The 27446-nt window shown below is 47.6% G+C and overlaps 1 protein-coding gene across 1 annotated transcript; it reads left to right on the top strand.

Moving 5' to 3' along the window:
- Window positions 1-18219: 18219 nt before the first annotated feature.
- LOC147692281 (uncharacterized) lies at window positions 18220-21400 on the top strand. The gene has a single exon (XM_086938543.1). It carries the CDS (start codon window positions 18279-18281, stop codon window positions 20427-20429), a length of 2151 nt encoding a protein of 716 aa, XP_086794669.1. The 5' UTR covers window positions 18220-18278; the 3' UTR covers window positions 20430-21400.
- Window positions 21401-27446: the final 6046 nt, after the last annotated feature.

Raw genomic sequence — 27446 nt, forward strand, 5'->3', positions numbered from 1 at the left:
GAGGGATAGGGGTGGAGAGAGGTAGAGGGTTAGGGCTAGGCAGAGGTAAAGAGGTAGAGCGGTAGGTGTAGGGGTAGAGGTAGAGGGGTAGGGGCGGAGAGGGGTATGGAGAGGTAGAGGTAGAGAGGTAGGGGTGAAGAGAGGTAGAGGTAGAGGGGTAGGGGTAGAGAGATGCAGAGGTAGAGAGAGGTAGAGGGGGTAGGGGTAGAGAAAGCTAGAGGGGTGGTAGTAGAGAGAGGTAGAGGTGTAAGGGTAGAGAGAGGTAGAGTGAGAGGTGTAGGGGTAGAGATAGCTGAAGGCAGTGCATGTTTCTCTCAGTGAGGCAGAAATGTTTTCAGGGGGGAGAGGATGTGGCACTGTGGCCAGAGCTACCAAATTTGGAACTGGGGAACCAGGATCAGGCACCATGACAAGTCACCCAGACCACTATTCTGAGGGAGCACATTTCCCTTCTGGACCGTAGAAGGCCCCCTCTAGACCATAGAAGCCCTGGTCTCTTAGCACCAGCAGGTGGACCCTGCTAGTGGCCAGTGTGGGCTAACCTTTAAGCCCTGTCCACTACAATCCATACAGAGGTTCACCTTTAGTCTTGCAGGCAGTCATACAAAGCAGATCACCCTAGATCAACAGAGTCGTTGTCATTGAGGTTACAGGACCCTTGAGGCCAGTCTGCCCCACCCATTGGTGCCTATATTGGCCTTGTTCCAGTAGTAGTAGCACACCTGACCAGTGATCGGAAATGCATGATTTGCATGCCCACCAAACTAATGGGCATATTTACGAGGGTCTTGCATCAAGCTTGCACCACGGCACGTCATATTTATGAAACCATGCAAAGCCACTTTGCATGGCATTGAATGGCTTCATAAATATGGAGTAATACAACACAGCGCAAATCGCTGCTTAGCCTTACTCTGCACAGGGAAGGCATTGCAGTGGGTATTCCCACTCAACTTCCATGGTTTTTGACGCATTCCCATATTTACAAAGACTTGTAAACCTGGGAATGCATCAAAATCTTACGCCTCCCCAAGGGGGGCAGAACAAGGAGAAATATCTTTCTTTTTCCCTGTTTTTTCCTTTCTATATGTGCTTCACACATAGAAAGATTAAAAAAACTTTCAGGATTGTTTTAATGCAGAAAGGTACACCGATGCCAGCGTGGGATTTATTCTAGATTACAGTCAGAGGGCATCTCTGCGATGCCACCTGAAAAACAACCGGCCTCTGGTGGGTTCCCCGACTGGTAGACACCCGCTTGCTACCCTGAGACAAGTTTCTGGTTCCCTGGGGTGGGAGCCTTCGCTCTCTGAGGCCAGAAACAAAGCCATTCCTGGGTGGATGTGTTCACAAGAGCCATTTGTGGCAGGGGAGCTTCAAAGGCCTTGCCGACTTTGCAACGCCACCCCCAGCCGCTCCTGCTAGCAGGAGCAGGCCCCCTTCCTGCCTCACCTCCTTTTCGGCGGGAAGACAGGTGGGCAAAATTAGGACAGTCTAAAAGATGTGCCCACCTCTGCCAACACCACCCCTCAGGTGGGGAAGGTGAAGTGAAGCCCACTCTTCAGTGCCAGCCATCTTGCAGATGGCAGGCCCTCTCCAATCAGGGTTAGGGATTGTGCCCAATCCCCCACGTGGGGTGAGCACACCAAGGGTGCAGTCACTCTTAGGTCAGTAGCCTACTGGTTACTAATCCGAGCCCCCTAAAACGCCTCTAAATACTGTGATTTGGGGGCTGCCCTGGACCCAGAAGGGAGATTCCCACAACCTACGAAGAAGGATAAAAGAAGATGCACAGCAGAGGAGAACTGACTTGGCCCCAGCCCTACCAGCCCATCTGCAGTTTCCAGAGGTCCTGGACCAGAAGTCGCCTTGTCCTGTAGCCACTAGCCAGTGGCCTTCAGAACCCCTGCGAGGACTGGCTGCCTTCAACAAGGAATCTCCTGTGAACAGCAACTCTGTTCAAAAGAATCCCCAAAGAAAGACTGTGAGCCTGCTGAAAACAAAAAAAATGAAAATGCCTGGAACCACCATCCCACCCGTCGCCTACTGCCCAAGTCCAAGTGGCCCACCAGTCCCAGCGATGTCCCCCAGCGCTCCAGAGTCCAAATCCTCCATGGGTTGACCCCTCCAGGACTCCCTGACATTGCCTGCAGCCTCTGTACGGAGACCCCCCAACCTTGAGTGGCCCGGTAAGGGGAAATCTGACTTCAAAAGGCATCCCTGCATCCAGGCGCCCTGCACCCTGGAGAAGAGGACCTGGTGTGGACCTACATCTCCGAGCCCACAATTTTACCTGCCCAGCTGTTGGTTCCTTCTGGAAGACTTCTTGGAACCTAGCCTGCAGCTAAAAAATAAAACAGGCAATCGCCATAGGATTGCATTGGGCTTCTGACCGCTCCGAAGCACTCTGCACTCGGTCGTCCTGGCACCGCTTGTGTTGTGGACTTAGTGCTGACCTGGGACCCCCTTTGCCCTGACCTTAACCCTAGGAGCTTGGCAAGACAGAGTAGCCTGCCTGTAAGCAGCCACCAACCAAAGGCCTCCCTAGTCCCATAGGCTTAACATTGGGCATCAGCACTCTGCACCCAGCTGCCCAAGTGCTACTGAGGGTGCTTTTTGAGTTCATCCTTGACCCTGGGGGATTCTTTGTTCTAACCCATGAAACTCAACCCTCAAGACCGATTACATACCTGCAAACGTTTTCCTCAATAGGAGTGCATAGACTGTTTTTCTTTGAAAAAGTTCTGTGTTGAGTTGTGTTTGTATGGACACCTAAGTAATTGTGTTTTTAATGTAAAAGTGTTTTACTTACCTTTGTCTAGGAAATGTCCCAGTGTGATGTCTAGGCATATCACACTGTGATTACTTTTTAGGTTACTTTTTCTACTTAAAGTCATCCAAAAGTAAGTACAACTGTTTTTAAGCATTTTACCAGCCTGTAAAAAAGTCAAATTAATTCAGCTTGCATATTCTTATTACCCTGTCTGTGAAATTACAATTTTACTTACCATTACCACGTCCTGCTTGGTTCTAAAAGTAAAATACAATAGAAAAAGTGTTTTTATACAAACAATTGGTCTGAGTTCATTCTTTGAGTGTGTGCTATAATTATTGCCTGAGTGTATCCAATAAATGCTCACCACTGCCCTCCGATAAAGCATTACTGCTCGCTCACACTACCACAAATATAGTGTAAGGTATTATCTACTTTTACCTTTGTAAGCCTTTGGGGGTCCACTGGACTCTGTATATACTATACCAAAGTAAGGTATAGTGTACACAGAGCCAGCTTCCTACACTCATATTTCCAGAGTTGATACATTTGCAATTCTCAATGCTAACTACCTTGAGTAGTAATTACACAAACTACTACTATAATAGTTGTATCTCATTCATCTGATACTGCTTAAAGCATCTGCAAACCAACATGTCTGGGTTGTATTAGGTGTATATATTCACTTTTGAGTGCTATGTCTAGATACAATGACAGGAAATAAGAGTCATCTAATGCTGGCTTCATGACATGTTGCATGAAGCACATACAAAATGTAGGTCTACAATTTTGTATTGACCGTGGGGCCCAGAATGATATAATCAATAGTGCTCCCCAAAACCTGGGGTCTCCTGTCATGGAAATTAAACCCAAATGTTACGTTCAGAAATGGTTTGAAAAAGGGAGAAGTACTGATGAAAGAAACTGCATGGCTCGGAGACAAATGGCTTATGATTCCACTTATAAGTGTATTTGGGACATTCTGTGATTGAAAAAATATCCCACATTGTAAATGTATTTTAATGTCAATAACTCATATATTAAACCTCAAATAAACGTGTATCTATTAGTTGCATTAAATAACGTTCTATGCTATAACTGGTCAGTGAAATACCAAACATATTAAAAATTGGTATGTTTTGCTCTTTCTAGCCACACCTCTGACTCTGCTCACTGACCCAATCCTCTGGTTATTCCTGCTCCCTGATCTCTGCCCACAGTACCCCAACTTCCTTTTCCCCACTTCGACCACTGTATCTGAGTCTCTGTCTCTCCTGTTGTCCATGAAAGGTCACTGTTTTGTCTTTTATTATGGTTGCAAAGAGCGGAAAATCCGGCTTAGAAATAGCAGCCCAAATACCACCATGCCAAGCCCCTCTTGAGATCCTGATGGCTTCCAATGGCAGATGATAATCATTCTGGCAAGCCTTAGTTGGGTCATGGCTAAGACCCTAGCCAGACTGCTGCCCTACCATGTTATCGGTTCTATGTGCTGCAACCTCTCTTCCCAGGGAAAGGTGCACAGTCCGTGGTTATCCACCATAGCTCCAACAGAATGTATGGCTTCATAGGGAAGCAGAGAATACTTCTGGGAAGTATTGGAGTGGCATAATCTTTGCATAAGCACGGTCACAGATTTTGGAGTGCAGCACTGTCATGTCTGGGTAAGATGCTTTCACAAGTCAGTCGTCCAGGTGTGGACACAGGTGAATACCCTGATGATGCCAATGAGCTACTGCCACCGCCATCGCCTTTGTGAACACTCTGGGGGCAGGGTAAAAGCCAAATGGCAGTGCAACAAACTGGAAGTGTTCACCCCTTGCCACAATTCTCAGATGCTGTCCGCTACCCTGTATGGGTAAAAGCGTAGCTATGACTGCATCACGAGCTGAGACTGTTGGCACTGTTTGTGAGCCTGGTGACCATCACTGGTATAGAGATTACACTGGCACAAGTGACCGGGAGCAGCGCAATTCCCACGTTGGAACAGGACAGGGCGGCCATACCATCACCAGCACAGCAGTCCACTGGCAGACGATCCCTTGTGTGCCGGGTGGGAAGTGTGCCCTACAACAGGGACTACATTGACACAGGAGATCTCTTGCTCCAGAGGCCATGGAGATCCGCTCGCTGAAACAGGACAGCAGGCCCATACCAGCACTGGTGCTAGGAGCACACTGGCTCAGGAGATCTTTATTTATTTATTTTTAACACTTGTAAAGCGCTACTTATACCCTTGGGCGTCAAGGCGCTAAAACCATTATTGAAGAAAGTGAGGAATGAGAGAATAAACAGATTTGACGGATGAGAATGGATTACTGAGAGAAAAGCCAGGTTTTCAGGAGTTTGCGGAACTGGAACAGAGTAGCACTTTGTCTGATGTTAAGAGGCAAGGTGTTCCAGAGTCTGGGGGCCGCCACCAAAAAGCGACGGTCACCCCAGGACACTGTTTTGGTGCGAGGGACAAGCAGTTGGTTAAGGGTGGCTGAACGTAAAGCTCTTGTAGGTTTGTAGAGTTGAAGTTTGTCTCTTAGAAAATGTGGTCCTTGATTATTGACTGATTTGAAGACTATACAGAGGGCTTTGAAGTGGATTCTTTTTTGTACAGTCAGGAGCAGGGAGATCTGCCAAACTGAGTACACTGGCTCAGGGGATCTCATGTGTCAGGTTAAATGGAGTGCACTGGCACGCAGGTGAGGCTCATGTACCAGGGAGATCCACCCCCCTACCCACACACACACAAGACCTCATGGGGATGGGAGATTCCACCATCGGGAGTACACTAACCCAGGAGATCTGGTGTGCAGGAGTAGGGAGATTGCTTCACAAGTAGTAGGTTGACATTGGAAACCGGGAACCAACATAGGGCTAAGCAATGTGGGCAAATGACTGGGAGACTCCTGCACTGGGGCAGAAAAACATGCACACGGGTCATTGAGAAGGCCGACTGGATGTGGTTGGGGAAGTTGATGCACAGATAAGGAAAGCAACCATGGGACAGGAGCAGCATAGGCGCAGAATCCGAAGGGACACTGGGACAATGATGCCACTAGAGGCCTGGGAGAAACTGACTCATGCACAGTTAACAACCAACACACAAGACCCATTGAACACACCTGCATGGGGGGGAAAGGAGACAAGATCTGATCTCGCCGCTGCGCCTAGAGCGCCCCACAGAGCCCCACATCCTGGGAGAGCTTTAAACTCTCCGAGGCTTCCGCGATGTGGTTTTGTGGACATTTACACAAAAAAAAAACACAGAACTGCTGACGTCTGTTTGCACGCCCCGCCGCCATCAGTGCCCAGAGGCTAAGATTTAGCGCTCAGCCAGCTATATAAAACATGTATATCATAACATTACATTACAACTTTCTGTGACATATTCGGGAACCCTCAAACCATCACCTTATGCCGCCTTTAAACGGTGTCTTGAGGGTAAGATGCAGTAAAACAACCATAAAAGAGATTATTAGCAAAGTGCACAGGCGACTGCTGTGGTGTTCACATGACGGGTATACACACGGGACCTCGGGGCACCTCCCACTTACTTGTCATATATGTATATTGTGCCGTAAAATGTTCTGCCGTTGAGTAGATGCACCCCAGATTATCTCTGCTTGAATTCAAAGGGTAAAATGCGTTGTCCTTAATTCTTGGAAAGCGCCTACCTAGCGCGTGGGTGACGGCGGGCAGAATACACATTTTACTTTAGAGCAGTTTCATATCGGGGGAAGCTTGGCAATGGACCTCGGAGAGCTCCACAACAGTCACCTTTTAGGTTTTCTTATGACACTGGAACGTTTGCCGGGATTTAGAATATTCAGTGCAGGCACGGGGTTTAACCCGCTATCCGTGTTAAATTGTGGGTATTTGTAGCCACATCGCCTCATGTGAAAAGCTCTGCTCATTCCGGGATCGAAGCTCCATGAAGTCCTCGCACCCAGCCAGACCTAACCATTTGGCTCGAGCTTTCTATGGCTCGCCCACCTCTATTAAACAATAAACAACACAATCTGAGAACGGCTTATCCTGTAGTGAATTATGGGCTTTTTGTTACATTTTCTCCTGCAAAATAAAGATATGTCGGAGCGCACATTCAATAAAACAAACTGAAAAACATGGGTTAATCAGTACATATTAATGTAATGCTTTTAAAAACTTAAATTATGACATACAACATCCTTCAAAAGCATAATAAATAGACTTTAAACAAGCGGGCGCGCCTCGCGCTGACGAGGAGAGGAGGAGGCAGCACGGGGAGGGGAGAGAGGTGGGGGCCTGCGCCAGTTTACCTTGCAGGAGCGAGCAGGAACCATCTGTCAAAGCTTGCTCCCACAAGGGAATTGCCAAACGTGCACGTGTTGCTATTGAAGGCAATGCAAGCGTGCACGTTTTTGGCTGAAAAGGCAAATTGATTGCTAAAGGTCTCCTTCCTGTGCATGCACACTGCGTAGGCGAGACCTAAAAAGTGCAGCAAGGGCGGTGCAATGGGCTTGTAAATAAAGCCCTGGGTCTTTAAATTTTACAAAGCTTTTTTTTACTTTTCTGTTTATTTGCACCTTACAACCATTTTTGTGTACAGTAACAATTGTTAACATTCCAGTCAGCAAGACTTGCCACTTTTTACAACCCACGTCATCTATCTATCTCTCAGTGGACTTGATACCTGCATTTTGATGCATTATTATTTTTGTACAAATACTCAAATTACCGAGGTACATTTTCAATAGTCTTGTCAAGATAACAACAGTTTTTTCTTGCTCCATTTTTTTCTATATTGTTTATAGAATCGTATTAGTACTCACTTTATTGAGTCGTCCAGTTCCCAGTATTTTCTTGACAATATCTCTATATTCATGTCATTTGCATCTTGTTCCCTGTTACAAACTCCATGTGCATATCTCCAATCACTTAGAATTGTATTTCTATTATTAAACATCACCTTTCTATTTGTGAGACCTACGAAGGTCTGGTCCCAGGTGTGTCTGTGAGATTGTTTATCATGTCCGCCCACTCCATGAGATCTTCTTGTTGTCCTTCATACGCCTTGCTTCTTTCATATGAATTTCTTCCGCTACTGTCCAATCTATTGTATTGTTATCCATTTATTGTGTGGAGGAGAATGTGAGCTCGTCCAAAGACTGGAGATCTGCCTATTGGCTAGCACCTCGGCAGGGATGCAAACTTCTGCCTCATTTGCGTGTTATTCTTCTTCATATGAATCAGTCTTCATATGTATTGCTTTGGTATTACTTTAGTTTTTCCTCCGGTGTGCAGTGCTGGAAAGTGAAGACGACTGCCCACCAAACATCTTTAATTTTAGGACAGTGCCAGCACATGTGTAGGAAATCTGCTGCACTATCAAGACACCTTGGACAATTTGGCAGACGCCCCAAGAAAATGTTGTTTAACTTACTTGGCGTAAAGTGGGTCATGTCTACATTTTACAAAGCTAACTCCTCTACTTTTACCTTTTGATGGTTTTATTCAGGCATTAAACAATTTCGTTTTTTGTTACTTCCCCCGTTGCTTGCCTGAGGGAAGGACTTTTGGCCACAGCATGAAACAAAAACCCTGCATGTGTAAATGTAATTCAATAAAGGTACAAAGCAGGATCTTTTGGTTTGGCAATTTGATGGCTTCAGTAGTCATGTGAATTCACGTTTAAATCAATGTTCTCAATGCAGTTATTTCCAGAAAGAATCACACCATCTCTATTTTGAAGATTTGATATCTTGAATCCGAAAGTGTCTTCCAGGGAAACATGCACATAATCACCTGGAAATTTCTGTTACTGTTCTGCAGGATTTTCATGTTTGAAAGAGGTGTTTCAGAGGTCTTATAATTAGGCTTGGGAGGTTAAACCTTGGCCCATGAAACTAGTCAGTCAGGAAACTCCACACGTTACAAAAGTAATGGCGAAAGTGGGTACAATTTCCCTACTTTGCCCGAGAATAACTTGAGCATCACCCAGCCCCCGTAACCTACTGCTAGATGTGTCACCATAGATGGGCAAGATTTCGGGCCAAACAAATTAACTGGCCAGCAGGAGGAGCTTCTCCTGCACTAAGGGCTGCCTTTAGCCCTGAATGGCAACATGGAAGACCAGTAATTGTCCTTCCTTGGCAGTTGTGAACTTTCCATGCCCATTTGCCCTTAATCTGGCGCGCTGACAGGTCCACATGGAATGGCAATGTTTTCCTGCTGTTACACATGGCCACTATATCACTCCAATGTTTTGGGGTTTTGCATTTTGTGGAGATGGCAGAGTTAAAAAAAATATTTTTGATGTGATTTTACATACCCTTTGACCTTGTGACTTTGCATACCCCTCCGGGCCGACGCCATTGCACCTACTGCACTAATGGAAGCTACCTGCATAAAAAGACCCCACATTGACAGGAGCTCTTCTTCTGTACGTACATGTAAGCTCTGGCACACCCTCCCTAAGAAAATAAGGTAAATTAGAAATCATGTTGAATTCAATTCAATTCAATTCATAATCTTTATTCGATTGTAGATTTTACAATCATAAAAGTTCACTTTAAAAACACACAGTTAAAAACGGTTACACACAATTCATTTTCAAAGGCAATTAATGACACAGTAGACAGTACAATATATCAGACAATAAAGCATGGGCAGTATATGGTTAAAAATATAAATAACTGTAGACTTAAAAATCACCAGCACAATTTTACAGCATGGTTAGCCGTCCATGCTTTTCCTAAAGCAGATGGCTTTTTAAAAAAAATTACAAATAAACATAGTACAGTCAATATTCAGTAGTTGTAAGTGATAAAGTGCGGGTTTAATTTGTGTGAAGCTCATTTTTTTAAGACACGGTTTAAGGTATAATTTCCGTGGGGTGGAGTAGTAAGGGCAAATAAAAAGGAAGTGTGCCAGATCTTGAGGAGACTTTCCGTCGCAGCCACAAGCTGGCAACACTTCGCCCCGCTGAGCACCACTTGGGAATGCCAGTAGGAGGTGATAGAGGTCAAAGCGGAACCTTGTTAGAAGAAACCGTTCATAGCTGGACATAGGCCATGTCAGGTAAGGTTCTATTTGCAAGCATGTTTTTAACAATAGATGTTTCCTAACACTGACCTTCTGTATCTCAGCCTCTTCTCTGTCGGTACATCTTAACAAAACTATGGCATTCTTAACCAGGTTCACATCAGATTTTCTAATTGTATTTGGGGCATAAAACAAATCATATCGGCCTATTGCCGTTAGGCTGTCCTTTATGTACTTTACCCACGGTACCTTAAATCTCCCATCTAGCTGTAGAGCTTCTTTCAGTAGGGCATGTGTTAATGGAATTTCATTGTTTAACCAACATTTCAGCCAACATGTGACTGGGCTTACTGCTATTCTGTCACCTAGAAAGGGGACCCCCAGCTCCTCGTGTACTGAGTAATTCCCAATACCCCTAGGCAGTCTTAAGATCTTTTTTAGGAAGTTATTTTCTGCGACCTCTAGGTCTTTAGCCTTGCGATAGCCCCAGAGCTCGCTCCCATAACAGGCAATAGCAACGCTTTTTGCCTGGTACAATTTAAGCAATGCGGCCAACGGGCAATTGCCGATTTTTTTTGCAAAGCCGAGGATGGCCGCATTGACCCTTGTAGTTTCTCCCTTCTTTTTGGAGACTGCTGGGCCCCATGATAACTTGTGATCTATCAGGACCCCGAGGTAAGAGAAGGAGTTGGTTGATGGAATTTTTTCCCCATTTATACTGAAATGACCAGGTTTCAGAAGGCCCTTACCTGCCTTCATGACGAAGGACTTGGAGTTATTTATACTTAAACCACGTGACTCCATAAATTTGTGGAAGGAGTTTAAAAGTTTCTGGAGGCCGATTGCTGTTCTAGAAATAAGAACAGCATCGTCGGCGTAGAGTAAAACAGGTACCCCTTTGCGCTCGACTAAGGGGTAATCTGCTTCTACAAGTAAGAGAGATTCCTCCAGTTCATTAATATACAGGTTAAATAAAAAAGGGGCCAAGATACAGCCTTGTCGGACACCCCAATTTATTTTAAATTCATCCGTTACCTTGAGGTCTTGGGAGTAACGGACGTTCGCCCTTGTGTCTGTACGCAGATCAGCGAGGAAATTGACAAGGTTCCTCTCTACACCCATTCTCAGCAAAGTGGCCCATAATAGGCTTCTGTCTACGCAGTCGAAAGCGGACGACAGGTCCATGAAGGCCATATAGACAGTGCCTTGTCTCGCCAATGTATACTTGCTTAGAATAAGGTATAGGTTCAGACACTGCGTGATGGTCGAGTGATCTGGTCTAAACCCGTATTGTATGGGTGAAAGGATTTTGTTTTCTTTAGCCCAGGTAGATAACCTGTTAAGAATTACTCCCCCCACCACTTTAACTACTGAATTCAGTAAAGAAATTGGCCTGTAACATAACGGGCTACTGCGGTCACCCTTCTTAAAAATGGGGACTATAGTCGAGAGACCCCAAGTTCTTGGGCAACCAGTTGTCACTGCTGCATTTATTACAGCTGTGAGGACCGGGGCCCAAAACGGGATGCTGGACTTAAACAGGTCCGGTGGTAAACCATCCGGACCCGGGGCCTTGTTGGTGGTTAGACCCTGTATTCCCCTAACGGTCTCTTGTACTGTGAAACACAGTGGAATCGCAGTTGGAATTAAAAGGTCGGAGACTTCCCGTTGCTCATTGCTCTTAAAAATTGTACTGAAATGGGACACCCACTCCCCCTCTGGGATGTTTGTTCCAATAGCCGTGTCATTTGGGTTTTCGAACATAGGTTTATTAATTATTTGCCAAAACTTACTGCTATTCCCCAACACAGATGGGTCTAAAAGGGATTCAATAACATTTGCCTTAATTTCCTTTTTTCTAATGGCTATTATTTTCCTATAGGTCATGCGAAGGTTTTTTATCAATTCACGAGCTCTTGGTTTGGTTTTTAATGCAAGTTTCAGATCCCTGCTTGCCTTTGAGCAGTTGTGATCAAACCATTTAGAGTTATTCTCACTATGACCCTTTATTGGCGCTGTGAGCATGGAACCAATTTTAGCGACCAGCCCCTCGAACCTAAACAAAATGTTCGAAGGGATTGAATCAGATGAAAGACAAACGGACAGCTCCTCTTCACATGCGCTGGTTATGTTAGAATACAAGGTGTCTTGATTTACCATTGACCATTTAATGTGACGCCTGCCATTTACGCACCTTAACATGCCATGATCGAAACGTGACTGACGTTTAGCAATAAATGGTCCACCCAAGTTTAAAACAAGGGGATTATGATCACTGTATATACTGGTGAGAATAGAAAAATGCAAGACCCATTGAGCAGCATCTGGAGATAATAATATGTGATCAATAAAGGAACCCTGCCCATGCCCTTTAAAGGTTGGGGTGTCAAAGATTTTTGTATCGGGGACCAACGACATAGCTACAATCAGATTGTACTCGTTCATTAAGTCGTTTAGGTTCTTACCACCCCTACTATGGGAGAAGTGAAAACCTTCCTCATTATGACACCCTAAAGACCCCATTGGCGTACTAGCTGGGTTACCACATGGTTGAACATTAAAATCACCTGCTATCAACAAATGCCGTGATACATTGTAAACATTTTTGCTCAGAATGTCATTTAGAAAGGCAATATTGCAAGTTTCATTGTTACTGTTAGCATTGTAAAAATTAACCAGTGTCATCACAGTCTTCCCATTTTTTAGATCAATCTTCTGTAAATTCAGATTTACACTATGGAAGTTACTTATGTTACATTGCAGATCTTGGCTAATAAAGATGGCCAGGCCACCCTTGGCTCTACCCCTGGTCGAGGCAACTGCTGGAGTAATAAAGCTTAAGAAACCCTCCATATGAACATTATTTTCCTCTAACCAGGTCTCTTGGAGACACACAATACTAAATTTTCTGATAAATGATAGCCATACTAAATCTCGTAGCTTATTTGCCAAACCTGCAATATTCCAGGAAATTAATTTTACACTGTCATTGAGGGCAGGACAAATAACAGACTCTCTAATTGATTGTGGGGATGTTAAAGTAGGCGACATTACGCCTGCCACCACCGGGCCCACGGTACACACTGCATCTGGCTCCCGGAGCTCAGATATATCACTAGTAACTATCCTTATGTCTGAAGGGGGTGTGAAGGGCACCACATTTTCCCCTGGTAACACTGTGGGTGGTGTTTTAGGGGGGCTACTGTTTTTAACAGCGGTTGTTTGGACAATGTGTGAATTTATATCATAACAGCGACCCCCTAGCTTCTCAGATGACCTTGAATTACATGAAGCACTTACCCCACCCCCCGTAGCTTCTGCATTCCTTAACCATCAATCGCAGTCCTCTAGGCTGCTAAAGGCCGTAAACCTGTTGGAGAGCTCTAGGGGCGTAAATGGTAACAAGCTTGACATGTTCCCATTGAAACCAGTTTTGTGATTAAAAGGTATGGTGTTCCACCCGTGTATGGCTGGTGGTGGAGCCAGTTGGTGCATATATACGGGGTTTAGAGCCGACTCAATGTTAGGGAACTGAGAGGAGGAGAAGGTATTGTTGTCATAGTGTTGTGGAGGGAAGACAGTGGATCTGGGATAAAAATATGTCAGGGGGCGTGGTACAATGCAGTTCTTTTCATTTCCGTAAGGCCAGTTCAAGATATGTTGTACGGCTCTCCTGTCTCTAAAGTTTATTACCACGACATCGCCACCAATGTCCTTTGCTCTGCCCCCCAACCAGGACAGGCGCCGGACATGAACTATCTCACCGTTAATCGCAATGGGTTTGGGTCTATATAGAGAGAGCCAATGCGTTATTTTGTTTTTTAACTGTGAGTATCCCTCTCTTTTACCGTTGGGCAATTCTGGGACCCCGGTGAGTATGACCACATACGGTAATGCTTCTGGGGGAAGTTCTGTCGGTGGTGTCCTAGACGGGCCCCCTCTTCCCCAGTTATTCTCCTTCACTTCAGGTCTAGGGGATCTTCCCGGGAGAGTACTAGATTCCCTGGGTGGGATATTAGCGGAAGTAGTTGGTAATAAGGTAGTAGGTTTACCCTGTATATCAGTTGAAGCTGTTGTTAAAGAGTTTTTACCGGTGTTACCGCCAAGTGCTTTCGGTGCCACATTTAGGGAGTTAGGGGTGGCTGAAGTTGCTACAACAGCCTGGCTATTACTTGTACTAGGTTTAGGCAGTGTGGGACCCACGGTATTTTTTAAGAGGGGTTGGGTTATTGTGGTGCCTTGTTGGTGCTGTACTTTAGACTGACCTTGTAGACGTACAAAATTCCCTAACGCAGTCAAATCCCCCTCAATTTTACCTAAACGTGCCTCCATCCCCCTAAATCTGTCTGACAGAGCAAGCATGTAACTACGTATGATCAACTCAATATTGTCCAGAAGCGACTTAGGGGTGGCGGGTTGCAAATCCTCCTCCATCTGGATAAGGGTAGAATCAGAGTCTGTAGGTGCTTGAGGTAAGGATAACGGTAAAGTGGGGCTAACTGTTATAGTTTGGTTTGTATCAGAAGATCCCATTAAAGGTAGTGTAGCAGTGTTCTTCTTTTTGCCAAACTCAGTGTGACTTGTTTTGGGCTTGTTAGCTGTTATGGTTTTCCTTCTTCTTTTAGGTGGAGGTGGCCCATGCGTTTTATCTGTCACTAGCCTCGAACTTTTACCTCGTACAACTTTACCAGGCCTTATTGTAGGGGATATTAGGATCTTGGAAATGTTATTCTGTTCGGTGGTCACTGTAGGGGTGATTTCTTGAGAATGAGTGGGTGACAATGCCGGAGCTAGACATTCTTGGAGGAGCAAGGGTACGCTGCAGGTCAGTAAGGTGTTATCTGCTGGGGCGCTACTCAGATCGTCGTCTAAAGAAACAGACATTATAGGTTCAGAGAATGTTCTGTTTTTTATTCGCTCGATGGAACGACGGCGGTCTGCCCTCCTCTCGGCTAGCAAAAGCTCCTTGTTGCCATCTATGGCTGGTTCAAAGAAATAATCATCCAATGTTCGGTTGATGATATTTTTGTCCAACCCCACTAATGCAGGGCTTGTTGCCGCAGCGGCCATTCAATAGTGAGGAGTGATCACGAGGTGGGCACACAACAGAGACAGTTACTTACGTACACCTTGTACCAGGATCTCTGGCCCAGCCCAGCCTCTTCTGGCCGATGAGGGCCGTAGAGGGCCCGCCCTTTGCCCGGGCTTCGCCCCGGGCGTCCCGCTCGCGTCCCGCGTTGCGGGCGTGGGGCCGCTTTGTAGCGCCGCCTGGCGCTAGATGATGACGCGCTCCTATGCGCGAAGGCGGTGCCCCCTGGGAATGCTAGTTCCTACTACCTGCGGCGCTGTTGCTTCTCGCGTCCCGGCAGGGAGGAACCAGCGGTGTGAGGCAGTCAGGTGCGTGGGCGTCCCGGTCAGCATGCAAACGTTCTCCCTCCTTGTGCGAGCCTCCACGGACCCGTCTGTATGGATTAGCAGTTCGCCCCTCTGGTCGGGCGTGGGGCCGCTTTGTAGCGCCGCCTGGCGCTAGATGATGACGCGCTCCTATGCGCGAAGGCGGTGCCCCCTGGGAATGCTAGTTCCTACTACCTGCGGCGCTGTTGCTTCTCGCGTCCCGGCAGGGAGGAACCAGCGGTGTGAGGCAGTCAGGTGCGTGGGCGTCCCGGTCAGCATGCAAACGTTCTCCCTCCTTGTGCGAGCCTCCACGGACCCGTCTGTATGGATTAGCAGTTCGCCCCTCTGGTCGGGCGTGGGGCCGCTTTGTAGCGCCGCCTGGCGCTAGATGATGACGCGCTCCTATGCGCGAAGGCGGTGCCCCCTGGGAATGCTAGTTCCTACTACCTGCGGCGCTGTTGCTTCTCGCGTCCCGGCAGGGAGGAACCAGCGGTGTGAGGCAGTCAGGTGCGTGGGCGTCCCGGTCAGCATGCAAACGTTCTCCCTCCTTGTGCGAGCCTCCACGGACCCGTCTGTATGGATTAGCAGTTCGCCCCTCTGGTCGGGCGTGGGGCCGCTTTGTAGCGCCGCCTGGCGCTAGATGATGACGCGCTCCTATGCGCGAAGGCGGTGCCCCCTGGGAATGCTAGTTCCTACTACCTGCGGCGCTGTTGCTTCTCGCGTCCCGGCAGGGAGGAACCAGCGGTGTGAGGCAGTCAGGTGCGTGGGCGTCCCGGTCAGCATGCAAACGTTCTCCCTCCTTGTGCGAGCCTCCACGGACCCGTCTGTATGGATTAGCAGTTCGCCCCTCTGGTCGGGCGTGGGGCCGCTTTGTAGCGCCGCCTGGCGCTAGATGATGACGCGCTCCTATGCGCGAAGGCGGTGCCCCCTGGGAATGCTAGTTCCTACTACCTGCGGCGCTGTTGCTTCTCGCGTCCCGGCAGGGAGGAACCAGCGGTGTGAGGCAGTCAGGTGCGTGGGCGTCCCGGTCAGCATGCAAACGTTCTCCCTCCTTGTGCGAGCCTCCACGGACCCGTCTGTATGGATTAGCAGTATGTTGAATTCAATAACAGCTTGCTTAGTCCATAAATCATAATTCAGCTGGTCTCGGGTTTCAAAAAGCACAAGTTATTATATGCAAATTGCGGTCGAATCTCTCACACCCTCTTGCACCTCACTTAATAATGTGCTGCTATATACTTGCTGCAGTATTACTGGGGCACAGCTATTCACTTCATGGGAAGCCAAAACGTACTAGTCAACAGCTGCACCACAACCAATACTCTTCCAGCCATGGATAACCGAGAAGATACGTATTAGTTGTTTTGTTATAAGTATTTGTAACGCGTACTATCACCCATGAGGGTATCCTGAGGCTGAGCAAGTGTCTGTTCCTATACCTGGCTATGGTAGATTGATTAATTGAAAGGCAAATCACCAGCTTTTTGTAGAATTCAAGCAGAGAGGAGGAATCTCTAATGTCTAGTGTGAGGCTGTTGCATGCTTTGGGAGTGATGTAAGAGAATGCCCGTCTTTACTATCCCGAAAGCGCGTTTCACTCCTGTAGGGAGGAAACCGCTAAACAAATGCAACACAGAAAGAGAAACCTAGTTAATTTTAGTTTCCCTTTTTTTACTGCTTTTCCATTCCATGTTTTGTCTTTCCTTCCCACTCGTTAATCCCTTCCTTCCCCCTCCGTGCCTCCCTCTGTCCCTCCCATCTCTCTCCATCTTTCATCCTTTCTCTCCATTCATACTTTCGTCTTCCCTTCACTTCTTTCTTGCTATAGTATACCATGCCAACTTTTTTCTATTTTCTACCCTCCTTGCATACGTTTAGTCTATCTTTACTCATCATGTTTCCCTTATTACATTTGTTTTTCCCATATTGCAGCTGTTTAACTTCGTCTCATTGTCTTCTATTTTCTTCCAGGCATATTTTTTTACTACACGCCCAATCTCTCTCCATATTTGTCACTATTTCATAACTTTTTCTATTTCTCTTTCGTTGTTATGTCACTTGTTTGCTCACACTTCGTTCTCTTCTGCCTGCTCTTCTCTGATGCTGTTGCCCCATATCGTTAAAAGGTGCGTTGCTTTCTACTTTATTTCCTTTGTAGCTTCCTCGTTTATTTGCCTTTTTTCTTTGTTTTCCTGCATTTTCATTGATTTTCGATCCCATTCTTGTATCGATCTCTCTTCTTTCCTTTTTCTGTCATTCTTTATAACTTGATTCTTTCTGTCTGATATTTCCAGTTTTTCTTTTCTCCTCTGCTTTTGTTGTTTCTCTGTATTTGCTTTTCCTGCTCCTTTCCACATTAACTTCACTCTTTCATTCTTCAATTCATTTCTTGTTTTCCCTTTCTTTTCCTTCTTTCTTAGTCGTTCTGTCGATTTTGAGAATGTTTCTCTTTCTTTTCTCCTTTCTTTCTGTTTCTCTTTCTTCTCTTTCACGTTCTCTTTTTCTTTCATTCTTTCTTTCTGCTTTTTACCTTGCCTTCTTTAGCTAGCTACTTCCAGGCTCAGACCTTTTCTTCTTTCGTGCTTCCTTCTCAAACAGTCCCTTAAATAGCCTACACCCCTTTAACTTTATCGTTTCCTCTCACCTTTCTATTCCTTTTCCTCTCAATTTTCGTTTGTGTATTCCTTTGTCTCGGATCAATCCTTTGTTCTTTTTCACCTCGTTTTGCCTTTCTCCTTATTTCATCCACTGCCCTCCCATTCAGTCTTACCACTCCTCCCATTTCTCTTTCACTTATAATTGCCTGAATACCGAATAGCAGAAATCTCAGGGGGTGAAGGACCAGAAATATGGCAGAATAACAAAACCTTGCCTTACAAGGTCAAAGGGGGGATGAGAACCAGCCGCACATGTGGGGAGCCGAGAGAGACGGAGAGAGAGACCCGCCCTCGGCTCCCTCCCTCTCCCTGTGGAGACGCAAGCGAGGGGGAAAATAATCTGTCCAAAAAAATGTTCCCTTTTTTTAAAGAAAGGTTTCTTGCGCTGCTCGAATCAGTGGAGGCTCGGGGGCCGGGAGGGAAGGACGCACGGAAAGATGGCTCTGTGGCTGCTCTTGGTTTTGGGAGTGCTCGGAAGGGCCCAGGAGCTCCGCGAGCAGGACGCCTCGTGCAGCGCCGAGGGCTGCTACGCCATCTACTTCCAGCGCAAAACCTTCTTGGAGTCCTGGCGCAGCTGCAAGGAGCGCGGGGGCACTCTGGCCACCCTCAGGCACCACGAGGAGGCGGGCCAGGTCGAAGAGCTTTTCCACGGGCTGGGCCTGGCAGAGGAACCGGCCACCATGCGTTTCTGGATCGGCCTACAGCGGCAACCGCGCCAGTGCTCGCCAACCCGCCCTCTGCGCGGCTTCACCTGGGTCACCGGGGACCAGGACACCTCATACACCAACTGGCTCCGGCCGGAGGGGCCGCCCGGCGGCACATGCGCAATACCCCGCTGCGTGGTGATGAGTTACGGCGCCTCGCGCGCAGCCCAGGCCGAGAACTTCAAGTGGCTCGACGGCTCGTGCACGCTGCCGGTCGATGGCTTCGTCTGCAAGTTCAACTTCAAGGGTATGTGCCCTGCCATGGTGAGCGAAGGTGGCCCGGTGATGTACACCACCCCCTTCCATTTGGTCAGCAGGCTTTTGACCTACTTGCCTTTTGGCTCAGTGGCCAACGTCCCTTGTGGCGGCAGCGCTCCCGACCTCTCTGTTCTGTGCATGCTAAAAGAAGATGGCACCATTGGTTGGTCCAAGGACGGTCCTTACTGCCCTGCGGAACAGCAGCAGCACGAGCTGGGCATGCACCAGTTGGTCGGTGTGGGTTCGTGCGACATCAACAATGGTGGCTGCGAGCATATCTGTGTGGATGAGGGTGAGGACTACTTCTGCGAGTGTGATGAGGGCTTTGCCTTGATGGAGGATGGCCAGAATTGTGCACCAGCTGACCACTGTGAGAGCAATCCATGCGAATACGACTGCACAAGCCACGGGCCCAGCTACCTCTGTAGCTGCCCTGAGGGTTACGAGCTGGGGCCTGATGGCCGCAGATGCCAGGACATTGACGAGTGTGCTGAGAGCTCCTGCGACCAGCTGTGTATCAACTTTGCTCGTGGCTACGAGTGTCAGTGTCAAGTGGGCTACCAAATGGAGGACGAACAGTGCCAGGACACTGATGAGTGTGCCACTCTGGCCCCCTGTGAACATTCATGTGAGAATACAGAGGGATCCTATGCCTGTCATTGTCACTTGGGGTACAGTCCAGCGGAGGAAGACCCCCATCACTGCGTTGACACAGACGAGTGCCGGATCGCTGACATGTGCCAGCAGATGTGTGTGAACTACATCGGAGGCTTCGAATGCTATTGTAATGATGGGTATGAGCTGGATTCGGATGGTATCAGCTGCCACCCCCTGCAGGAGGCAGAGGCAGCCATGGGAGAGCACTACCCATTTCTGCACACCACCCTTGTACCACCCTCCCCTGACACCTGGCACTATGACTACTCAGAGGAGGAAACTTGGGAAGAGAGCCTGGCAGTGGCAACTACCTTAGAACCAGAAACAACCAGCCAGGAGAGGACCACAGTTCCAAGGTTGGCTACCACAACTCCAAGTACCTTTACCAGTCCAGCTGTAGTAAAGACCACGAACGGATTCAAAGAGTGGACCACCCAACTCGTTGCCACATCTGAGGCTATAACGACTGCCCCTGAGCTGATTGTGGCCATTCCAAATGAACCAACGCCAGATGACCTGCTTGAGGAGGAGGTGACTGATGAGGCATTGACTGAAAGTGACTCCGCTGGCAGTGAAGACCTGGAGCTCACAGCAGCTCCCACCAGTAGTCAGGACCCAGTGGGAACGAGTGCCCCCTCATCACCAGTGCAGCCGCCGGTTCCCTCAGTGGAGTACGAGGGCCACACCACCAGCCATGTGGCTTCCCCGGTGGCCCCAGAGGTAGCCTCCAGTAGAGCTCCTCTGCCAGGCTCCGAGGGCTCCCAGAGGGCCGCTGAGAAGCGGGACAACCGGTGGCTCCTGGTGGCCCTCCTGGTTCCACTCTGCATATTCCTGGTGATTATGCTGGCCCTGGGCATCGTCTACTGCACTCGTTGTGGCGCCAAAGCCAAGCCTAAGAGTGTCACTGAATGCTACCGCTGGATTACCAACAAGAACCCTGCCCCAGCCTCTGGGAAACCCGGGGTGTAGAGAGTGCGAGCGCGGGCCACCAGGCAAGGGCACCGCTAAGGCTCGAGACAGCTGGGGGACCGACAGGCAGGACACTTGGGGTGGCAGTCTGGCCTCACAAGGGTGTCTTGGGCCCTAATGCCAGCAAGGGCCAGCACCACTTCCCCTCGGCTGGGTAGTAAAAGACAGACATAATTAGGATGCAGTGGACCCCGGTGGACTGCACCTGCTGCACTATTGGTAGCTTCTCCGCTGGGGACAGGCCAGCGAGTGGAACTCGGGTCTTCGTCCATCCCTTGGGCACCCTCTGAGATGGAGACCAACAAAAGCCAAGCCAGGCCAACACGGAGGGGGGACATGCTTTAAAATGTATGTTGTTTATGAAAATATGACATGGAACACTCAGGACTCCTCTCTCCCAGCGCTTTGTGGTTGGGATGTTCTTCAGATCGAGCAGGCCGTTGCAGCGGACTCTTGGCCGACCCTTGGACGCAGTTGGGTTACAGACTGAGCACCACTGTCTGCTGCCACCTAGCGTTGATAAAGCCTCCAAGAAACATATCTGTTGTGTGTCATTAAGCACCCTCTTTTAAAGTTGGTATAGTCTGCATTCTAGCCCTCCGCATCCTGAAAAAGACATCCGCACATCCCACTGTCTTAAAGAAACTGCCTGTCCATTTAGATCCGTCAGAGACAATTTCAGACGCGTATGGACTGATGTGGCGAAGAGCGGTTTGATCGGGGTGTGGGAGCCTCTGGTAGAGATTTGGGGGAGGGGAGGTTGACGTCAGACCGTTGATTTCTGTTTGCAGCATTGCTTCTTTGTGGCATTAAAGGAAGCTTGTATTTACACCCTAGGTTGTCTAAGACGCAGGGTCGCGCAGAGTACGTAAAGTGACGTTTGTTGAGGAGAAGGTCCATCTGGTGGGTTTAGCATTTCATGATGCTGTTCGGCCACACCCAATGTCACTTGATAAAATTATAAACTTTAATGGTGGCTGCGACTGCTCTGTGATTTCGGTATGTGTGACTTTTCTTTGACGTTTTTCTTTTTCACTGGTTGCCCTTAGATTCCCCTGCCCTAGACTCTTGTCAGAGCCTTTCCTTGCCTTGTCTGCCTTCTATTTCATTCTTCCAGTGATTTAAATTGACAGGTACTCAGTTACGGCACTTCTTTAAATTGAAAGGGAAAGTACCTCTTAATAGGAGAGTACCTGCACTTCTCAGAAGCCAACAGGTGCTCTGGGTTACGGTTACCTACACTTTTATATTCCATTTCGAGCACTGATTTCTCCGTGTGCCAGGGTGGTCTGTCTCTGCGGGGATTAATGTATGTCTGACTGTTTTGCGACCACATGCGGGTATGGCTGCTCTTTGATTTTCCTCTGGTTGACTTCTCAGTGATTGCCTTTGATTGTGTGTAAACCTTGTAACTCGATCCGTGTGTTGTTCCTCTGCAAGTGTGTGGGGCTGCTCACAGATATGCACTGTCCTTGGGCTCAATGTGTTGAAGTTTGGGGGCCCCTGAAAATCGGGGGCTACCCTGCGCCGCAGGGGCTTGAGTTACGCCCCCGTGTGTGAGAGTGCCAAATGTGTCTTGTCTGCGAATTCAATTTGTGTGGCTTTTCTGTGGCTGCCCGTGTTAGGGGCTGGTGTGTGATTGCTTGTGTGTGCACTGCATTCCCTCTGTGACTTAGGGCTGTGTATATTTTTGTCTGTGCAGCTTTTCCGTTTGCCCATGTGCGAACGTGTGTGCGTGCGTATGCGTGTGTATGAATACTCTGCGACTGTTGCAATTGTGTATCTAAGCAAATTGTTTTTGAGTAAATGTGATTTGTCTACATAAGCAGTTGTATGAACATCATTACACGAGGTCATATTCAGTGTTTTTTTAGGCTGGGGCAGATTAAGTGATTTGCCCACAATCACGGGATGTTGAGTCCACATGGGGATGCGAACCTGGTAACCAGTCCCAAAATCGTCAGCTCTAGTGGTGGGTCACACCTCCTCCCTTTTTGGGGGGCCCAGCAGCTCGGGGCAGTCCACTGTTTGTGTGTTTGTTGGTGACTGCTTGTGTTTCGATCTTATGTATCAGTTTCTACGGGGCTGGTGCACTGTGATTACTTTTGTGTGACTGTTGTGTAGCTGACCCTGTTTGCGGCAGTTCTGTGATTGCCGGTTTGTAGCTGCTCTGTGTCTGTCTGTGGATGTATTGTGAACGACTGTGCACGAGGCTACTCTAGTCTAATTTTGTGTAACTTCTCTGAGAATGCTTGTGGGGGTGGGTGTTCAGTGTCTGCGTGTGTGGATGGCTATCTAGGGCTGCTCTGTGACTGTCCCGTGTGTGTGGCTGCTCTAGAATTGCCTTAATTTATTGAGGCAGTGCTTGCCTTCCTTGTGTAGGTGACTGATCTTTGACAACTTGTGCTTGAAACTGCCGTGTGAATGCATACCCGATGGTGTGGCTTTTCTGTGTCGAACTCTTAGTTGCTTCTCTGTTGTTGTTTTTTCTGGGTGGGGCTGTTCTCTGCCTATAACTCTTCTGTGACTCGCTGTGCATGTGAGTTTGTGCAGCTGTTATACGACTGCACGTGTGTGCGACTGCTTGAGTCTCCACGTATGTGAATACTGTATGGGGCAGATATGGGTGTCCTGCTGCTCTGATTGTTTTAATGTATGAGTCTCCTCTATTACTTGTCCATTTGATTATATTACCATTTGTAGGCACATTTTTAACATATGTATGACATCGTAGAACTCTCACAATCTGTGTGGATGTACACACCCTTTTTAGATTGACCAATCACACTACTAATGGTGGCCTAAAGTGTGTGTCTTTGGTCAGAAACGATGTATTTGCTCACTTTATTGTTTACAGTGGTTCGTATTGGCTGATTGGAAACATACAGCTTGCTTGATTCAGTCAGTGATGTTTGTGTGTGTGTGGTATAAGTTCCAGGGCGTTGTACAAGGTTAAAGACAAGCATACAGTCGTGAGTGACTCAGGGCTATTTGAGTTCGGGTAGCATAAGTGCGCAGGGCTGGCTTTAGCGCTGTTACGCCCGGTGCCAGAATTTTTTGGCGCCCCACATCCTATGACCGCCTCCTTGGATTCTCCCACAACCACGGTCAAAAGTGTCCCTCATCTCTCCAGTCATAAGCTATTGCTAAACACAGCGCCCCCCCCCCCTGAGGGCAGTCCCCCCTCCACCAGCCAGCGCCCAGTGGGGCTTTACCAGTCGCACTGCCCTAAAGCCGGCCCTGAGAAGTGGGCTGCTACTTTGTTGTGACGTGGTGTCTGTGACAGAGGCGTTTCTTCAGCTCTATCCTAAATTGGCCCAGGTTTGTGCTATTCCTGACGGATATGGGACTGTTTTACCAGAATCTGGGTGCCTCGATTGATGTTTATTCGGTGTTTGTACTTAGACTCATGGTAACATGTGGTATAGACTCCTGCATTTATTTTGTTCTATACATGAAAAGATGTATCTATTATCAAGCTATTATCTGCCTTGAAGTGACTTCTATTGAGCATCACTATTCTTAATGGGCATCACTGTGAAAATCTGATCAACTGCCTCCTTTTGCAACCACTCTATGGATGCTCGTATGTGCAAATATTCTGTGACTTTTCTGTTTTTATTGTTGTACTGTGGATGCAGTTTTTCTCATCTTTATATCTGTTGGGTATATCTGCTCTATGGGTGGGGCTACTAGGCCTGGGCGAAGTTCATGGAGTTCACCATGTGGTGGAGTGCATTAGATCACGCAGTTCGCGCTGATTTTTAGCACTGTGTGTTTGTCCCGCGCCGGAAAATCAGCATGAATATCGCCATGCACAGGGAAAGAGGGTGCTGCTACTTTCTGCTGCTAGAGGAGATGTTCTACTCAAGCGGTAGCTTCCGCAACGCGAATGGAAGGTTTCTCAACGTGAGCGGTATCGGCCAACCGTGACCCCCCACATTGGGGAAACTCGCAGGAGCTGGTCCGGGTTAGGAATTTTCTTGCTCGCCAATCTAATATTGGCGAGCGCGAGCTACGAATTAACTCAGAACTCTGCGCGATATGTGGAGCCCGAAGTGGGCCAAGTGGCGACCTAGTGACTGCATCTGGGTGACTGCTATGTTATCTCCCTTTTTTGTGCCACTGCAGGTTTGAATTTTCCATGGCTGTGTGCAAAGGTACTGTCTCTGAGATTGTGAATGGATTTATGACACCACCTCTCCTTAAAAAAGTGTGGGGAAGAAACAAGTGCAGAAAAGGGGTGTAGAGCAAAAAGAAGAAGGGGTGGTGATAAAGCAATAGGTGGTGTGGGAGAGAAGTACTAGTAGAAAAACAAAAGTAGGCGAGATCGCAAATGCAAGGGAAGGTGAACATGGAGTAAGCAAGATAGAGGAGGTAGAAAAAGGCAAATAGAGGGGAGCTTGATTTGGTAGAAACAGGAGTGCAAAGTTTTTCTTAGGACCTCACTGCTGGTAATTCCAAATACCAAGGCTACCTAGACTTTATTTCACACCATGCCTCTTTTCTCCACCACCCTGCGCTCTCTTTCTCAGTCTTGCAGGTTGTTTTTCATCTCTGCTGCTTTCTCACTGTATTCCTCTCGTTTGCTTCTGCCATTTATCATTTTCTGTCTTTCTCTCTTTTGCTCTGGGTGAAAGTCCAATGATTAAAAGAAAGGGCTGATCCCCAAAACAAAACGTCTTGCATTACCCACCACCAACAACCTCCTTCACACATTAAGCAACTGGATGTGGTGACTGATGGAGCTGAGATCTGAAGCTATTCCAAGTCAGGTGGGATCAGCTCTACCAGTTCTGGATTTCCTTTGCATTCTGGTGCTTATAGATCTGTATTTCAAATTATAGATTCATAATTACTGGTGCCAGAATGCAAACGAAATCAGTACTATATGAACTACGTGGAGAATTGTGGCTCACTGGTTAGAGGAGGCAGACCTGGAAGCAGAGGTTAGCCTGGGACCAGGGTTCAATTCCCGGCTCGGCGGGGTCTTGAGTCCTAAAATGTCCATGGACTTGACAATTCTCGCTCCGGTGCCTACTCGATTCACGGGTTCACACTCTGCGACTCTGGGCAATAGCTTGCTTAATCTCCACAACGGCCCCTCGCGGCGGGATGCCTGGCTTTCGCCTTGCGGATACCCTGCAGGGGTTATCTCACAGGGGAATACCAGGACGGGTTCCCTAAGCAAGCGCTTAGAAACCGCGTGGTGATTTGCGCTATATAAATTCCTGTACATTTACATTTACCTGCACATGATATTGTGCCACTTAAAGTCTTTGATGGGTATAGAGCTTGTGAGGGTGTGATGGAAGACATGGGGACCGGGTGATGGATATTAACGGAGGAAGGGTAGAGATTTGAAAAGGAAGCAGAGAGTAATATACTAGAGTGAATGAGAGGAAGAGAAGGAAAAATGTGAAGAAAAAAAAGACAAGCGGATATAGAAGAGGGGATTGTGAGAGAGAAGGAAGAACTGAGATGGACAGAACGGAAACTGTGAAGGGCAGCCAAGATGCAAAGAGATAGGAGGGGAGAGGATGGAAGACAGTGGCAACAGCAGCGATCTGCAGTTGCTCCAAGTCTGGTGTGAGGTGCTCACCTAGGGCCCAATTTAATTGCTGGCTTGCAGAGTAATCTGCATTGGCTTGGTGGAGGAGGTAACATCCGCCAGGCCGGCACTACTCCGCCCGCCCAATTTAGAATTCACCGCCAAGCTGGTTGTCACTTTAAAGTATTGGCAGGAACTGCTCTCACTGCAGTTCCTATTAATGCTGTTTACATTTTGGTGCAGGGCTCCGTCAACATGACGGAGCCCTGCACCAAACAGTTTTTTGTTGTTTTTTTTCAAAAAGAAAATCCTGAAGAAAAATTTGAAAATAAAAAATAAAATGCTCCCCTAGCCATGGCAGTTATCTGCCACGGCGAGGGGAGCGTTTAGCGATTTTCACTGCCGCCTATTACTAGGACTTTTATGGCAGTGATGGGCAGTGAAAGCTGACCTCTAATTCCACCCAGCTAAATTAGGTGGGTGGAATTAGAGGTCTAGCTCCAACAGCCCTTACTATGTCGGGCCATCAGAGTCTCCGCCATGATTAAACCAAAGGTCCATCTGCATTATAATCAGGCATAGGGACCATTACCGTGGCGATAAGCACACTCCATCGACATTGGGATGAAGTATGATTACTGCCAAAAATTGAATTGGGCTCCCAGTCTGCTGTCTCATTTTCCCACTTTTCATTATGTTTTTCCTCTGTTTGTGATTCCCCCTCACTCCTTTATCTCTCTTATTTGTTCTTTCTCTTTGTTTCCTTCCTCACTATCTCCTCACTATCTCCTCTCTTACCTGCTTCTTTAACATCTTTTGCTCTTTTGTTTTTCTTCTTTTCTTCCTATTCTCTCGTGTTTTCCCCTTTTTAATGTTTTCTTTTATTTGCTTTCCTCTTTTTTATCCTCCTTGACTTGCCTTCTTTTGCCTTGCCGTCCTAGGCCTTGCCATAATGTGTCTTGCCATCCTATTTTTTCCTTTCCTTTCCTTTCCTTTCCTTTCCTTTCCTTTCCTTTCCTTTCCTTTCCTTTCCTTTCCTTTCCTTTCCTTTCCTTTTCTTTCCTTCACTTCCCTTCCACCCCTTCCCCTTCCATTTCTGTACCATACTCCTACCTGTCCCGTACCTTCCCTTCGCGTACCCCTACCCATACCTTTCCTTTCCTTTCCTTCCCTTACATTCCCTTGTGGGCACTTTAGATATAATGGCTCAGATGAGCCATTGATGTCTGGTGAACTGGTGTTGATAGAATCTCACAGGGACTGCGGTTAGTGCATGCTTTGAGCCATGGCTAAACTATGCAGCTATTTTGTGGTTAGATGACTCCTGGTAATGTCAACTGCTTTTAAGGCAATCCCCTTGTTCTCAGACTCTTTTTTTCTTTTACGATGTCCAGTCCTGGCAAAGAGGTATAAAGTGGAGGTTAAGACTGGGCAAAAGTTAAGAGTGTACTCCTGTGGTGCCCTCC

The sequence above is a fragment of the Lissotriton vulgaris genome, chromosome 9 (assembly GCF_964263255.1).
Source record: "Lissotriton vulgaris chromosome 9, aLisVul1.2, whole genome shotgun sequence".
Classification (NCBI taxonomy): Eukaryota; Metazoa; Chordata; class Amphibia; order Caudata; family Salamandridae; genus Lissotriton; species Lissotriton vulgaris.

What these genes read in the sequence shown, in the direction of transcription:
- LOC147692281 (XM_086938543.1), top strand. Translation starts at nt 18,279, where the DNA reads ATGGCTCTGTGGCTGCTCTTGGTTTTGGGAGTGCTCGGAAGGGCCCAG.